This window comes from Macrobrachium nipponense, chromosome 38 (assembly GCF_015104395.2).
Source record: "Macrobrachium nipponense isolate FS-2020 chromosome 38, ASM1510439v2, whole genome shotgun sequence".
In the NCBI taxonomy this organism is placed as follows: Eukaryota; Metazoa; Arthropoda; class Malacostraca; order Decapoda; family Palaemonidae; genus Macrobrachium; species Macrobrachium nipponense.
This window is the reverse complement of record NC_061098.1, coordinates 19,322,463-19,340,465: the sequence shown is the minus strand read 5'-3', so window position 1 is coordinate 19,340,465 and position 18,003 is coordinate 19,322,463. Positions and strand designations below refer to the sequence as shown.

Here is an 18,003-nt window from a genome sequence, read left to right as displayed (position 1 = left end):
TAATGGGGCTTATGGCACTGTAACTTGTAGCACCAATCATCAAGTTACAGCGTCGTATGAGCCGTTAAAGGTAAAAATCGACTTACGGCGGAAATCAGCTTGTGGCGCGGCTCAGGAACGGATCCCCAGCCATAAGTTGGGGACCTTGAAGGATGAGTTAGTAGAACTCCCGTGAATAATCTTTGGTGTAAAATCATGTAAAATTTTGATCTTTAAGGGGATGGCACTATTTCATTAAATATAGTTTGTTCTTATGAAAAGTGAGTGGTTGTATAACAGCAGAAAAATATGCTACTTTTATATCTCAATTAGGGGCAAGCATATGTGTTTTTCAGTGTTAACATGTAGTAATGATGCACATACAAGATACAACTAAGAAATAAACGAATACATATTAGGAGGACTTTCATTTTCTTTTTCCTCATATTAAATCATCTTCTTAAGTAGTGAATTCAAGGCATTTTGACTATAAGTGCATTAAATACCCATGGGATCTAGTAGCCAAATACTTTCGTAAATGACTCTACATATGATCAATATTCAAAGGTTTAAATGATGTAGAAATTATCCGGAAATAATTTTATTGAAGGATAGATGAAAAAAAAATCTTAAGTACAGTACAGACATCTGGACATCTCATTAACAAATAACAGTACAGAGTGTGAAACAACAATGAAGGAGAGGTCATTCATTTTATTCATATTATACAGTATACCATTACAAAATAAGATAATTCTCGCCTTTCACTTCAGGAGTTGTTTTCAAAACTAGAAGGTCAAGTTCTACATAACAGTATTTGTACATAAACTAGAGGTTCTGGCTTCTAGATATGTGACATTAGGATACAAAGGTATTTTAGCAGGTTGAAACTCATAATTGATCTAGGTGAATTCAGTGACCACGTTGTTGATCTGCCACATTGAAAAGTATTTATTCTGAACTACACTATTTCGGCAATAAAATGGACTTTATAAATATTAATGTAGTTCTACTTCAAATTTCAACAAATGCAAATAAAGTAATATAACAGTTTACGTTAAAAGGAAAATGTGTACTTAATAATACATCAGCTGTCAGTCAGGATCTACTAAATTTGATGTCCATTAAAGGAGATATACCTTTAAGAGGAACTATGCTTCAAGTAAAATCAGTTACATTAGTTGCACATAAAACTATTTGTGACGCTTTGGATGGATGTGGCAAATAGTTGTACCGTTATTTTATGATAAAACAAAGGGACAGTTAGCACTTATCAAGGTTAGATTTACATGGGACAAACAATTATGTGCTAAAATTTTTTTAAAGCTCACAACAGTAGTGGTAGTTCTACATTTCTAGCTAAATAAAAAAGGGGATAACTAAGCATCTCTACAATTTAGCCAACATGATTGTTGAAACGAACATCACATATGGAGTTTTAGTTAAACTAATCCTCTCCTTTGTAACTTCTACATTAACAAGCCACACAGTCTATAACCTTGCAATCCCTCCTAAACCAGTAGGAGAGCGAAGGCTGAACTGGCATTCTCAAAAAATATAACAAGCATCATGATCCCTCTATGCTTATGTAATTTGGCTAAAGTGACAAGGGAGAGCAGCCACTACAAACTAAAATCAGACTAGCTCATTGAATAAACAAAAAGAAAAAAAGAAAAATAAATAAAATAAAATTATGCTGACTTAAAGTAGTACCTTGCTCTGATGTTGGTGTGCAGGTGTGAACATCTATGGCTCCTCTTCTGCCATTTTAATATCATCCAAGAGTATTTACAGAAAGAGTTTCCAGTATCAAGTAATCAGTCTTCAGTATCTCAAAAATTCATACTGAAAATGACAGCGTTTCTGAGCACTTTATGCACTTACAGGGATGTCAGTTACAAGCACATCAACATCAACTATTGCTTGAACAGGAAGTGAATGAACAGCATGCATAGCGTTACGTTACACATTCTGTCTCCAAGCATTTGGCACTGAATTGGCACAATAACTAAAGAAGTCATCGATGCTGTTAAAGTGATGACATGAAGGTTACAGTAAATAAAATAATGACAAATAAATACACAAGATGAAATGCTGGAGGGAATAACATTCACAAGGTACTGTACTGAAAACCCATAAAAAGGAGGAAGAAAACAGTCATTATGTACAATGTAGTGGTCACTAGAGATTCCAGATTCTTATGCTTAAATTACAGTAGTATTTTACTGGTCTGATTTGTCTTCTGCTGAGCTCTGAAGCAATACGTAAAAATATACAGGAAGGTGTATCTTAATCTAGGACTGGTACTATGTACAAGGAATAATGATGGTGATATACAGCGTTGCCAGTGACATGACTAATAAGGGTGCTATAACCTTTATCTGGTCCCCGTCAGGCAACAGATGATATGGCATTGAGTATGACAACTCTGAACATTCCTTAGGTCACTCTTGGAGACATGAGTCCATGGGCAAAACTACTTTCCACTTGACACGTAATATGAGTTCACAATAGATTCACCCATAATGGAGACTCAATTACTGTCTCTAAACTTAGATTAAATATCTTAATTATAATACATTACCATACTTACATTTAATAAGACTAAAAGGAGAGGCTGCTTATAGGTAAGAAGTGACTGGCTTTTTTTAACTCTCAATACATTTTACATCTTTTTCACTCTTACTGGAAATTATTTGTCCTGCACACAGGTTCAGAGGAAATCAGTAATGGACTGTTTCACATTATGTACTTCTCAAGTATTACACACAACACAAACATTCTGAGACACTGAACTGTTATCACAGGTTTAAAAGGGGTGCAGTCTGAGGTGGTGCTAGCAACCCATTCTAACTATGCCCAAAACAATATGCCCCACATAACCACCCGTATGTATGTCCATTACACAATACATCACCCCTAAAGTACTTAACTTGTGGCACAATCTGCTGTCATGATCATCTGTTACTTAAGTGTTTTAACAGTATATGTATAAACTATTGTGACACTGTTTTTACTATGTCTTTTGTTAATTGTACTGCTTTCAAAGACAGCAAGTCTCATTTTGTTGTATGCCTGGCCCATGCAAGACGTTGGAGCTGGGCTAAGGTCTCCTGTCGAGAGACTCGTTCACTAGCTGTGCGCGTTATAGGACCATTCAGATTCCGTGGAGTGCCAAGGGGTGTTGGCCCATAAGGACCAAGAGTGACTGCATCTTCTGGTACCTGGGCCAGACGCTGAGGTTCCATAGCATACAGCTGTGCAACTGCCTGTGTTACACTCTCTCCAGAAGACTGTCCACTGCTGTCACGTTTGGGATCGCTCTCACTACTCAAAGAAGGCGTGCTGCTGCATTCATCATAGCGCTGATTTCCCCGGGGACGAGGCAAGGCTTGGATTTTGGGGTTCAGGTGAGGTTCCTGTCGAGGAACGGCCAGGGTTAACTCCCCAGCATTATTTCCTTCATTACCAACAGGCAATGGATGTATTAGTGTTCCTGCTGCTAATGATACCCGAGGAGAATGTTCACGGGAGTGGGGGACAGAACTGGGCTCCTGAAATACTCCAGTCGGAAGCTGAAGCCCAGCAAGAAGGGAAGTGGCAGAATTGGATGGAGATGGGGGGAAAAGGAAAGGCTGTTGAAAATTACTTGGAGATGGAGTAGGAGGAGGAGGTGGGGTGTGGTAGAGGGACACCAAGCCCCCCAGATCCAGCGCTGCAGCTAGCCGACTATTGTGGTCAGGGCTGGTACCGGTGGTCACCAAGAGCTGGCCAGAGAGAGAATATGAGTTGGCCGGTCGCTGCGACAGCCACTTACACACCATGCTTCTGTAAACAAAGGACACTACTGAGCCATGCAGACTTCAATACCAAGAAACAGAGCCTTTCTGTGAAATCCCTTTGAATCTGGTACTGGTGTTGAAGGCCAATTGTTAGGCTCTACCACAGCAGTTAGTTTTGTTACATTTAATGTAAAATTAGCATTACAAGACAAAACATAATTCAAAACTAAGGATATATGCACAAAAAATATCATGCAACATGTACTTCAATTTTTACTTCACTTTGAAAATACATTTATGTATCAACATATTTAATTTGGATACAGAAAAAAATATTGCTAAACTATCAATCTTTCAAAAATTATGCTACTGATTTCTTCTAACAAAGTTTTTCTACAACACATGCCTGAGAAGGATTCTCATACATATTTATAGGCCTCCTTACAGCTTTCAATATGACAGATTTTAACTGGAGAATGTTCATGCTGCAAATATTGCACTTTATTATACCCACATTATACTAAAGGAGCCTAGGTAATGCAATAATACAGTACCGTAGTTCTAAATGCTTACACAATACCTAGTATGAAAACATCTACAGCACTATCCATGCAATATTGTGACTGTGTATCTGAAATATCTAATGGGAAGGAGCTTGGAAAAAATTTTGTATTATGTAATACACTGTGCCTTAAGTACAGCAGTGAACAAAATTTTACATGCTAATTTAGAACAACAATATAGAGTAAGATAACTTCTAAATACAGAGGTAGAACAACATCAGTAGCACAATGAGGTACAACTACCTACTTAAAAGGATCTAAGGCATCTACAAAAATGAAAAAGAGGAAAAAAATCTGACCAGCTCTTAATGACCTTACAATATTAAACTGACATTGTCTGTTTTTGTCTCAGAACTGTAAAATAGTCTTGCCTGCCCAGATACGTATCTGCATACGAGGGCTTTAGAACAGTTTAGAAGTTGTGGGCGATAAACTGATAAGACAGTTAAATTTATTATTTCCCCTGTCTCTCTTTTCAGGTGAAAAGTGCTCTCAAGTGAATCATCACCAAATAAAGTTTGCACAGTGAGGTAAAGAAATTAAATGCATATTTTCATATGCATATGCAAAGTGCACGTTCTTATACTGTAATAAAATTGTCACTTATGGTATGTATATTTTCAGATTAATCATATAAAGTTTAACCTTATTAAAAGACTGACATGCATGTTCAATATGGAATGTAGTTTCTTTTATAATTATTCAAATTTGCAAGCCATAAAGTAATAAGAACAGTGATCAAAGTTAATATGAGTTTTAACGGATAAATTATGCAAAATACAAAAATATGTGGTGAACAATAAACGTGCAAATGATATCGAATTTAAACTGACAATGACCACTTATCAAAAGCTCTTCCTTACCAAGCTTTTATTAAGATTCAAAATAATTATCAGAATAATTATCACATGAAGGTGTATTTGGTGCACACTTATAGCTGCTAGAAAAGGACACATTTCAGTGGTAAACGGGAAACACTTATTAGAATTTCTATGAAATGTGTAAAATAACTTCTTTCTATTTCTAAATTCCCACTTGCTCCGAATTAATACTTTTAAAAGACTTACATACCTTGACAATGTCATTTTTTCCTATAACAATTACAGTATTTAAGGCAGGCAACACTATTGTACAGTTTAAAGACTTACAGTACACAATGTTTGATGTAATTTTAACGCGGCCCTAACTACATAATAATTATCACTAAACAGTAACCTCAAAACGTTACTGTACAGTATACCACTGGTTACTAACAAATCTTTTCTCATGGTGCATTAAGATTTATCATTAAAGAATACATAAAAATAAGCATTGCTGCTACCTGCAACTTAAAACAAAAATGAAACAGCAAGCTTTAAAAAAAAACACCAATTTTCTACTTCTGAACAGTAAACAATATTAAAAGTGCATATTCTGATGAACAACTGTGTTTCATAACAAACCAAACTTCACTATTGTATAGTTACAAGGAATATATACTGCACTGCATGGGCTTTCTTTAAGGACCATACGAAGAAAAGTAAGAGTCATACCTGTGTTTTTATCTCTGGAGGAGATGGAATCAGCTGAGTTGCTGCAGCCCCAGATCCAGTTACCAACCCACTCCCCGACAGCTTCAATTCCAAGTCACGAACTTGAAGTACAAGAGCTTGGATGTGTTCCAACAGTTCTTTGTTGTGCACTAACAGCTGATGAGTGCGAGCCTGAAATATTACGTTTATGAGAGGACTAACGCTAACAGATGAGTCGCTGGGTTTATTTTAGATTTAAATCAGTCTAGGTAAGACATAACTCAATTCAGAAATTAACATCCGAAATCTAATTACGTCTCGTGAAATCAAGCAACCAAAGTTTGTTACATTGGGTATAATACAACACAATTAAAATGGAAAGTGCTCACACGAAGAATTGTAAAGGGAAAATGAGCAAAAAAATGGTTTTAGAGACGATGCTACACAACAGGGAAAAGTACCTGAGCTTCAAGCCTGGCAGCAGTTTCTGCTGCTAGCTGGTCTCTTAATAAATGTACTTGAGATACTGCTGCTTGTGTCTGTTGCTGCTGCTGCTCCAGCTGTTCTCTTAGCAGCTGAAGTTCATGGTGCACTGAGAGAGGTGTCCCTGCAAGTGGTAAGGTGTCGCCTGTGGGTAGGGGCTCACTTAGAGGTGAGGCATAGGTTTCTCCAGTACCCTGCAATAATGAAGGAAACTGTTAGGATGTGTACTGTTATTAACATTCAAAAACTCCTGACGGTTCCATTTAAATCTAACAAATATTGAAACTTACAAGAACTAACATTTACTGTAACATGGATATTTCATTTGTGACACTTGTGAAGGGTCCCAAATACGAATAGGATCCATTACTTTAAATAACTTTACTATAAATCTAACCGTGTCAATATTCAGGATAATGCAAAAAAAATAAATAAATAAACAAATAAGGCCTCATATCAGACGTAATCAGCACCTGAAATCCACCATCGCCTACCTTTGTTAAGATATCGGATCCAACAGGAGGTGCAAGGGGTTCTAATTTGTTGGGTCGCTGTGGCAGGAGTTCTACGGAGTCCTCATTGACTGTGTCAGAGGGAGACAGAGTCACCAGGTCTTCCTGGGCACTCTCAGTGTCTAAGAGATCTGGAACAACGAGGAACAAAGGTGAGATATTAGGACACAGATGTGCAAGATCTTACATCCCATGTTTTGATACTTTGTATAACTGGTAAAGTGCGACCCCTTGAAACTTACATTAATTATCAAAACTAAAAATAAGTTAAAATCAGTTTCTATAAAATTTACAATACGGTCAACCTCTGGGAATAATATCCCCAAAGATCAACGCAGTTCTTCGAGGCTATAGTCTGAAACCAACTGTAGAGAAGCACTACTTGTCATGATCAAGAAAAAGTCACTGGTCAGGCTCGGGAAACCTACTTGTTTGAAGATGACGTCTGACATCGGCAAAAGATGGATATAAAATGTTTGGCACACACATTATCTTATCTTAACAAATTGAACAATTTCCACATGAACACCTTCAACAGCGAAAGCTGCACACTTTTCTTATCTTCTCAGAATACGGGAAGAAAATAAACTGACATGAAAATGCGTGACCCTTTCAAGAAAATTAAAGTGGTTTCCATAATTCAACCAAATGTAAATGACGTCGAAATAAACTGCAATATACAGAACCTACCTACCTAGTCACTCTTTCCGTCGAACGTAACCGGAATAAATTGCCCTACAAACGATCGACATGCTCGGTTTGACATTGTGCAGTTTGTTAAAACACAAAAACGCTATATAATATAAATCTCCGTGAGTACTGATTTTATAAGTTCCCTAAAAGAAACGTTCAACAACGTGGTTCAGTTCAAGTGAGATCTAAGGCAGACTGGGAACGTAATAATTATAGGGCACGAGGGAAAAAAATCACACTAAACGTGGTAGATTCTAGGGCAATGGATAAAAACATCTAAGATTTAAATTCTGTTCATCCCCGGGACTACTAATAAACACATCTGAATATTTCGGTGAAATTTAACATTCTCTCTGAAAGTAACGACCGGCATATTTTTTTTATTTTCTGTGAGTGTTCATCGTGCACAAATAACTGGGATTCACAGCACTGTATGATATTAGCATAGAGTTAAAACTGAGCGAAGCAATGTATGAGTCACTCCACTGTTTTACTATGATGTTAGTAAGGAAACTAACATTTAAATCACAGCAAAGTTTAACCATGGTTTCAATAGAACCAGTTACGTAAGTGGAAAAAAATTAAATTCATAATGCAATTATATAAATATTTTACTGAAACTTTTCTCTATAACAATAAGATGCCGAGTGACTTGTTTGGCCTTCAAATGACAAATCTTTAATCAATTTGTATTTTTCATAAATCACAAACCTGAGGTCTTGACGTAAGTAAGGGGAAATCGATCCAGCTGCGCTACAAATTTCCCCATACGTAAAGACCTACCGTTTGTTCCGCATGTGAACGATAACAAATATTAATAGTGATAGGTTTATCATGAAAAAAACGCGCAACGATGTCATTTCTCTAGGGCTAGCATACGCTTATGACGCTCCGAGAGTTATTTCCATCAACGCTATGAAAAACTGGCAGAAGCAGGTATAGCGTATCTGCAAACCCTGCCAAACTCCTTGACTCAGCCCCCCCCCCCCCCCCCACCCCCACAAACCCCCCTTACGAACTACATGGAAGCTCTCGTGGCCAGACATACGCATACAGAAACATTCAAGATAAAACTATTACAACCTTGGCATCCGATGAAAAGGCAAGATCTTTCAGGTCAATACAAAATATATAAGGATGTTAAAATGTGAATATTTTTTGTAACCCGAGTTAATTTTAAGATGCCCGTTTCGGGACCGGAACCGTTAATGCAACAACCTTAACGCTGCAGTTCCTTTTCTATAAGTTTATCGACTTAATCCTTTCATCATACATATATTCAAACATATGTATTTCAATGAGTAATTTCTTTGTTGCATAAACATTAAGTTTAACAAATATCTCCATACAGTTATTAGGATTTAAAAGCTACAAAAACATACATTCATAAGATATCCAGCAGCTCTTCAAAATGAACACTCTTTTTTCAAGTTATTAGCATTTTTTCAGTTACCTTTTATGTTGGCCCCAAAACTTCAATTGCTAAAACAGTTACTTTATAGACTTAGCCTTACGTTTAAGCACTTCTCTACAACTATTATTATTCTTTTTATATTTACCTTTCCTGGGTTTATCAGTGGAGGCGTCGGAACCGTGTTCGCTCTCCTCATCTTCAGGAGGTTCTGGCGAAGGAGGTGTGTCTTTGATGGAGATCTTGTGACAAACTTCAAAGGCCTGCCCTACTGTCCTCACTATTCTCATCGCCTGGCTCTGTGCAGACGTCAGAAAAGAAAGGAAGTGAGATTTTCGTCTTGCGCAGCTAATATGAAGACGAAGAAAACTTGGTAAAATGGAGTGAATTTAAAATGAAAGAATAGTTATATTTATTTCATCGAACACGTGCCAAGACAAGGATGAAATGGGGGTTACGAACAGATTTATTATTATCTGGTAAAACAATCTACACAAATAAATGCAGAAATATTACTCAAACACCCAAAATATAATTCAAACTGGTCTACTCTGCCATAATATGATTAATTATGGGTTTACTTTTTAGCTGATGCTGCAAGTTGCTAAAAGTATATTTGTATTTGAACTCGTATTGCAATATTTAGGAAAACACGCAAAAAAACGCAGGCATGTTTCCTCAGTCACGATCATACATAACTTTGCAATCTTCTTGTTTCCCTCATTTAATACTTAAGTTTTAATAATATCATGCCATGGAAACACAACAAAACATAAAATAACAATTTGTGTTAACAGCTGTTTTCCTTTTGAAATAGAAGTTCATCAAATCGTTATCCTACCCCAACATAATGGAGAATCCTCTTATTGAAGAAACAAATCCACAGTTATGTATATGTACATTGTATTTAAAGATGAAACTGTACAGGTCGCTTTCGGGAATCTGCACAGTTTTATCTTTAAATATGTTTCTCCATTTTAAGACTCATGCTACTATGAGTATTTTTAAATCCTTTCATTTCTTGAAGAAAGAGAAATATCCGAGATAAACTCGAACTGCTCTCTTTCCTTGATTATACACTCTACCAAGTTGGCCAAACACACACACACACACACACACACACACACGTGTACTTACATAAACACACACACACTCACACATATATGTACACACATATATATACATATTCATATATCATGTATACATACGCAATGTAAATGAAAACTTCGTATACAAGGAACAAAGACCGTTTTAAACTACTTCTTACGTGTAACTCACCTTCATATGCAGACATGAGATGACTGACAACATAGTATAAGACGTGAATGAAAACAATACCGTACCTGTTCCTTCGCTTCGCCCTTATGGGCATCGTGTACAGCATTCTACAACAGAAAGATGCAACATCACTTACCTCCAAATCAACATCTTCAAGACTGACTGTCGTGCGGTGTTCGGGTTGGGCGGACCGCGCGCGACCTCCGTTGACGACGCTGGCGCCGCGTTCCGTCAAGAAGGTCACGGCCTGGTGCACGCCAGAAAACGCCGACGGCTTCTGCTTCTTCATGGAGCTATTCCGGGAGGCGGGTTTCGGGGCTTTGGCCTGCGCGCTGCCGCCACCACCACCACCACACCACCACCTGCTTTGAGGCTGCCAGTGGGCGGAAGAGCCTTCCCCGTGGGGGACGACGGAGGCTGACTTCCTCCACCAGAGCCTTTTCCCGACGACGGAGTCGCCGACGAGCTGCTGCCAAGGGGTCCCTTGGACGCTTGCGGGTGAGTCGACATCTTGGAGGTGGGTGATGAAGGAGGCTGGACGGGAGACCTCTTCGGGACGGGGGAGGTGGGGTTGGTGGTGATCGGTTTGGTCGACGTCGTGGGCGTCGGGGGATGAGACGGCGACACTTTGCTGACTGGCGGCGTCGGCGGTAAGCTGGCAGGAAGGGCTCTGGGCGTGGATGGGGTGGTGACAGTTTGAGCCGTATGGGTGGGACTTGTGGGTGGCGTGAGTATGGGCGTCACAGGGCCAGCCAAAACCCCGGGGATGTTAACAGGACCCAACAACCCAGGGTTGCCCAGCATAGAGGTAACCCCGGAGACTGTCGCTGGCGAAGTGACGCACTGAGTCCCGGGCACGGAGGCAGGGTTGGCCACCCCGGCCACACCACCCAGGGCGCTCAGCCCACCCAAACCCACGATGCCGGCAATGCTGTGCGGGCGTGCCAATGTGTGTCGGGTATTATAGTGTGAGGAGGACTGATGGTGATGATGCTGATGTTGCTGGGGATGATGTTGGGCGGGGTGGGAGGAGTGGGGGTTGGGGTGGGGGTGAAGGAGGACGGAGTGTCTTTGGGAGGCGGCAGCAGCAGCTGCTGCAGCAGCAGCAGCGGCGGCGGCGGCGGCGGCGGCGGCGGCAGGGTGACCACCATTCCTGGTGGGGGTGACCACCTCGGGTCGCGGAAAGAGAGTTTCTTGCGAGGGCGGTCGTCCGGGACGCACATACTGGCGTCTGTCTCCCCCGACGGCTGCTTCAGCATGGCGGAGGAGGGGGACTGGGTGGTGTAGAGGGAGTGGGGGCGGCGGCGGCGACAGGCCTGGGGGGTGGTGTCCTCTCACCGAGCCTCTTCCAACACCTGGCCGACTTCATGGCGGGGTCCCTACGCCCCCCGACACGCGCCCCTCACCATCACCTGCCCACTCACTCTTACTCACTAGCACCTTAATTTCGCCACCTGGGGCAGGGGGAGGGGGAATGACCTCCCCTAATGTCACTCAATCTTGTGTTCCTACTCTTGAGAGGGAAGGGGGTAGAGACAAAAAGGGAGAGGAGGAGGGGGGGAGGGGGGGAGAGAAATCGAGAAGGTACAAAAGCTATGGAGATACTCAGACTGTAAGGGAAGTCACTTTTGGGAAGACAGCATCAGCAACAAGGACTGCACGGAGAGTAGAGATGATGGAGTGAGATACAGAAGAAAATCCTGATCATTTCTTGCGTAAGTCACTGGAGGCTTTCACGAACACTTAACTTATTCACTCAGAAACATGATCTCAAGAGTCATATAATATGAGCTTCATTATTTGTCTGGATATGTAAGAGTTCATGTTGGTAGAATTCTTATAACTCTGGCCCATTTAGAACCCTACTTTGTCTCTCCTGAAACAAGCAAGTTCACAACCAGTAAGGCACTGTTTTCCCTGTCATTCTCTTCGATGAGAGAAAATGAGTTCTTATAAAGAGGAAAAAAAAGTGATATTTAAATATTCAATAAAGCACAGGCATAAGAAAATTGTTACATGGACTCCGAAAATATTTTTCATACAATGGGCAGGTTTTGAGACAAATCTAGTCGACCACGAACAAACTCTCCTCCTCATATAAACAAAGCAACTTGAACAAACGACCCACGAAATGAAAACTAAATCAACTTAGGAAGGGAGGGGAGGCAGCAGCGGTTAAACTAAGCAGTGAGCTAATAGTTCATTTATCAGTGCCAACGTAAAGAAGTTTTTTCTTTGGCACTTCCCCTGCCTCCCAACCCCCTGTATTTCTCTATTTGACCTAACACTGGCACTGCCTTTATGCCACTCTGTTGGGGTTTGTACTCCACCAACTGGCGAAGAGCAGCAGCAGCAATAACAACAACAACAACAACAACAACAGGATTTAAAACAACTTGATGCGAGGTGCCAACAAGAGGCAAACCAAATGACAACAACGAAAGCATGATTCATAACCACATCACTTGTTTTGATCCCTGTTATTCCAGAAACTCATAAGATCACCAGTTTATGTAATACGAACGCTATTCTGAAATTGATATACATCAATATTTGCAATAACACAGACGCCATACATTAAGAGGGGCAAAGCAATGACCCTCCTCGCTCTCTCTCTCTCTCTCTCTCTCTCTCTCTCTCTCTCTCTCTCTCTCTCTCTCTCTCACGAACGATTAATTTCGACCAAAGCGCGACAAATAAGTCATCCAGCTTCTGTTGCTGAGACATTCATTTGTTTACGATGACCTCGTCAACCCTTTCTGGGTTTGACAGCGACTAATCACCGTCCCCAAACCGCAAATGTGATAGAAGTCGACAAAATCTGGAGGAAGAGAATAGAGGCTGAACAGATTTTTTTCTTATATTCTTCGGCAAGTAAGATATACTATAGACGTATGGACAAATATCAAATATATATTATATATATATATATATATATATATATAGATATATATATATATATATAATATATATATAATATATATATAAAAGTCATATCACATTTCCGTGATTCATATACATATATCGAGCTACAATGTCCTTTAATATCTAATTCGCTCTACCTCGGAATTAATATATTTTCATATATGCTTAACCGAAGGGGAATTTTTTCTCGATAATAGATTTGCCTGGACCAGGGCGCGAACCTATGGATCCTTTCAAACCAGGAACGTCAGTGAAGCTTTACCTACCTCTCGCGGTGGTGTAGTAGGTAAAGCTTCACTGACGTTCCTGGGTTTGAAAGGATCCATAGGTTCGCGCCCTGGTCCAGGCAAATCTATTATCGAGAAAAAATTAAACCCCTTCGGTTAAGCATATATGAAAATATATTAATTCCGAGGTAGAGCGAATTAGATATTAAAGGACATTGTAGCTCGATATATATATATATATATATATATATATATATATATATATATATATATATATATATATATATATATATATATATATATATATGTATATACATATATATATATATATATATATATATATATATATATATATATATATATATATATCTGTAATCAGGCTTTACTTGCTCTTCCGTCAAAATTCCAAAAAATACAAAAGGCCACAATATAAGAAATAGCATCTTAAGCCCTATTTTTTTGGTCACCAGCCTCCTGCAGAAGGCCGAAGCTTTTTTCAGAAAAGCGCCAGTAAATGAAATGTGGATATCTGTTCCCGTAGACTTCAATGCAGCCTCTCTCTCTGGGCAAAATCTTGCGGTACTATAGGAATCTAACCATGTAATAAATATTGTAACTGATTGCTATAAACCTAATGGATCTGAATTGTAAGGACACTGGTAAAACACAAATACGCAGATACGAAAACTACAAAGAGGAACCTGTGGAGATAAGTAGACAACGATTTTAACTTCGCCACATACTACAATAACCCTCTATAAAAATGGAAATGGAAGACAGGAGATTAGGAATGAAAAAAGACGGAAAAAACTTACCTTAAGAAAACAGAGAAACGGAAGACAAAAGAATATAAAATAAAAATAAATTTAAGAAAGCTACTAAAAAACAACAGATGACTGAGGACGCGAGGGAAGGCAGGTCTGTTGCCAAACAATCCCCTTGTTCACGCAATTGGCGAAGGGGGGGGGGGGGATACCCCTGCCCCTCTTGCCCATCCTCCTTTTCCTTGAAGATCGAGGAGGGGGTTGAGGAGGCAGAGGTAATGGTTCTACTCAAGACATTCGGTACGTAGACGCTACACTGAAAATGTGTCCTCTACCTGTATAAATCGCGTTTTTTTATTGAATTGGCAATAAAAAAATATATCTACACATACAATAAATAAAACAATTTTAATCGACACGAACTTCACCCAGAGCTTCACTTCACTCAGAGCTTCTAACTGGCTGAGTAAGAATTGAAAATAAAAATAAATTAAAAAATAAAAAGTTCGACCTCAAAAAACGAACCGTAACAAAAAAAAAAGATGAATATGACTAATGGCCCAAGAAAGGAAAGTAACAGAACAGCGAAGGGAATAAACAGAAAAAGAACTATAAGAAATGAAGAGGTGGACTTGGAATACGGCCAGGAACACTACATATACACTACTTCCTCGTCCTTACTACTCACGCCGTTGCTATCAACATCTGCATCAACATTGTGAAGTGTTGCTTGTGCAAGTTGCATATATGCCCGTGGTAGATGTTACGGAGATAACCGTTTCTACAGCAATAAAAAAAAAGAACTGTTCGAGATACAGAGACTGTGAGTAGTATGATTTATTATCACTCCATAATTCCATATAATTCTGACAAGACCAGCATAACGCTTTCCTGGGAGGTATAAGTAATGTTCAAAGTAGGTCTCTCTCTCTCTCTCTCTCTCTCTCTCTCTCTCTCTCTCTCTCTCTCTCTCTCTCTCTCTCACACACAATCTTACGGAAAAAAAGTATTGCACTCACCATAATCCACACATGACAGAAAAGCAATCATCACCAGTCATAACAAACGATAGAATCGAGCGTAAGACAGCTTAATAAAGACACAAGTCATACGTAAATGACATCCTGCAAGATAACAACACTATTCAAAGAAAACTACAAACTTCAGTTTGGATGGCGTAGGACAAAGGCATTTATCCGCATAATATCAAGGAATCAGGGTGGGACAGAACGGAACAGGTTACTAGTGGACCATTGGAGTGGATATAAAATGGTAAAAAAAAAACTCAAGGAAGAAATGTAAGGAATGAAGGCTTAGTGGGAAAGAAATTTGCAGATCCAGTGACCATTTTTGTGTGCTTGTCACATACAGTGCAGGATATTATGTTTGCTGTTGCCGAGAATACATACAAGTGATGTGCAGAGACCGATTTGACAATAATATGAACAAAATGAAACGGCCATGGATAACCACTGCCAACTACCGGGAGACGACAAGTATATAAAAGCAAAAATAAAGAAACAAACTCGCTATCTCAAGTGGGGGAGAAACGGTAGTAGTCACATGCAGCACTTTTGACGTCACAGCTGCCAGCTACTCCACCTTCTCTCTCTCTCTCTCTCTCTCTCTCTCTCTCTCTCTCTCTCTCTCTCTCTCTCACTTTATCTTCCTTACTGCAACCACCATCTCCCATCGAGGCAAAATTATTGGCATACAAGTAAAAGCAGTGTTTGTAAACAGGTCGGATTCCCTCTTCCTCTCCACTTTCTCGTTCTTTTTCCTCTTTCATCACTCCTCTCCCATTTCACCGGCCCTTTCTCCGTCCCCTGTCCCGAGGAGCTTTTGTGGCAAGTGAGATCACTAGTCCTCCACATACCCTCCACCTTCGGTTGAGGCGAGGGATTCCTTTCCAGTCCTTCTGTTTCCTCCCCTTTTCCTTCTGGTACCACGTCCCCTCCTTCCTGTCTATCAGTCCTCAAATGAAGGCACTCACTCCCCTCCTCCATAGAGGAATCAGTCAAACCTTCCTCTTTCTCTCCCCTTCTGGAGGAGGAGGAGGAGGAGGAGGAGAGGTCCATTCGCCTAGGATTCCCTTTGCTGAGGAGCTTTGAGCTGCACTCTTGATAAATAACCAAGACTATACAGATACATAAATAAGGGCCCTTTACTAGTGCAAGCCAGGAATGCTGGATTATGGCACCGTTATACTGCCTCTACTGCGTGGTGTGTGTGTGTTTGTGTGTGTGTGTGTGTGTGTGGAGAGAAAGACTGAAAACGTACGGCTTAAAATATCACATACATGACTTGATGAAAGAAAAATACAAGGGCCTTACGTTCGCAAAATAATAATAATAAAAAAAACTCGCCTAACTGCTTGGTGTAAGAGACGACGAGGAACAAAAACAACGAAAATAAACAAACTAAAAAAGAAAGTACGAACTCCTGTTGCTTCAGCCAATGGCGCGTGTTGAAGTCTTTTACCCCAGGCGATAATCACGCCCCACCTAACCGACCCTCACCCCTCCCACCCCCCCCCAAAAAAAAAAAAAACATTTTGATGGTTTCCAAGGGTGATAGAAAATAATAATAGCTCATATTCTAATATAAGTTTCGGCCCTGAGGTAAAAATGGCTCACTTACCGATATTTTCGGAACAGCTTCTTTTGGCAGGATGTTAGGCTTAGCCGACCTGTAAACAGCTACACGATGGGGGGTTTGGTGGGGTTAGAGGCCATGGGTGGAATGGGGGGGGGGGGGGGGGGGGGGGGGGGGGGGGGGGGGGGGGGGGGGGGGGGGGGAAAGGCTGTCGGGAGCCGATGTTGTGTTGAAAAATTATGGATGGGACAAGATACAAAGAACAGCATGGATAAATCAAGGACGATATTTTATTCAAATCAGGTTACGAGGATGACCATTTATTTTGCAGTTGGAGTGTGAAGCTAATGACAGTGAACACTACATTATATATATATATATATATATATATATATATATATATATATATATATAAACACAGACACACACACACACACACACACACATATATATATATATATATATATATATATACATATATATATATATATATATATATATATATATATATATATATATATATATATATATATATATATATATATATATATATAATAAAACGAACACGGATGAGACGTGGCAAAATAAGACGGTTGATAAGAGCTTATTAGAAAAAAAAAAGAACAGCGCGAATAATCAAGAGATAAATAAACATTACTGGCGAAAGTAACAAGCGTAAAACGTGAAGATAAGGGGAAACAAAGTAGGTAAGATCACAACAGAATAAGGAAGTGAGGAGTAATGGCTTGATGAGAGACGCAGAGACAGAAAAACAAAACAAGATAAAAAAAAAACCGACAAATTTATTGCTGGATAAAAATCTTGTTTTAGAGCTTTGCTTAAAAGACGAACGATGACATCTGCGAAACTCAAGGTTACAGCGCGTGATGGTTTTTTTTAATTCATTTATTTTTTACTTTAGCAAATACCAAAGTATAAGAAAAATATGAGTCCCTTTACTTGGGATTCAGTTTGAATATTAAAGTTTGGTGATGCCTCCGACTTAATAATAATAATAATAATAATAATAATAATAATAATAATGAAATCTGTAGTACATAATGGTGGTAGAAATGACGAGAGAGAGAGAGAGAGGAGATGAGAGAGAGAGAGAGAGAGACGAGAGAGAGAGAGAGAGAGAGAATATTCTTGAGGAAGAAATAATTTGCTGTAAATATTTATTATCTCTCTCTCTCTCTCTCTCTCTCTCTCTCTCTCTCTCTCTCTCTCTCTCTGACTTCATAAAGTGCAGTCACACATTCTAAAGACAGCATCCATCA

The 18,003-nt window shown here is 39.6% G+C and overlaps 1 protein-coding gene and 1 pseudogene across 7 annotated transcripts in view; both read right to left on the bottom strand.

The window, feature by feature from the left end:
• Nucleotides 1-564: 564 nt before the first annotated feature.
• The window catches only part of LOC135209693 (carboxyl-terminal PDZ ligand of neuronal nitric oxide synthase protein-like), a 489,466-nt gene continuing 472,027 nt past the window's right edge, over nt 565-18,003 (bottom strand). For 5 of the 7 annotated variants that reach the window (XM_064242447.1, XM_064242448.1, XM_064242443.1 and 2 more), the window contains 5 exons: nt 9,083-9,233; nt 6,813-6,961; nt 6,297-6,512; nt 5,857-6,027; nt 565-3,746 (listed from right to left, as the gene is read on the bottom strand). In XM_064242447.1, coding sequence (XP_064098517.1) covers nt 3,039-3,746; nt 5,857-6,027; nt 6,297-6,512; nt 6,813-6,961; nt 9,083-9,233 — 1,395 coding nt within the window. In that variant the 3' untranslated portion in view covers nt 565-3,038. Of the gene's footprint in view, nt 3,808-5,856; nt 6,028-6,296; nt 6,513-6,812; nt 6,962-9,082; nt 9,234-18,003 lie in introns of all 7 variants that reach the window. The other 2 variants (XM_064242449.1, XM_064242450.1) reach the window with 2 other exon arrangements.
• LOC135209694 (nascent polypeptide-associated complex subunit alpha, muscle-specific form-like) overlaps nt 10,355-18,003 on the bottom strand; it is a 58,638-nt pseudogene continuing 50,989 nt past the window's right edge.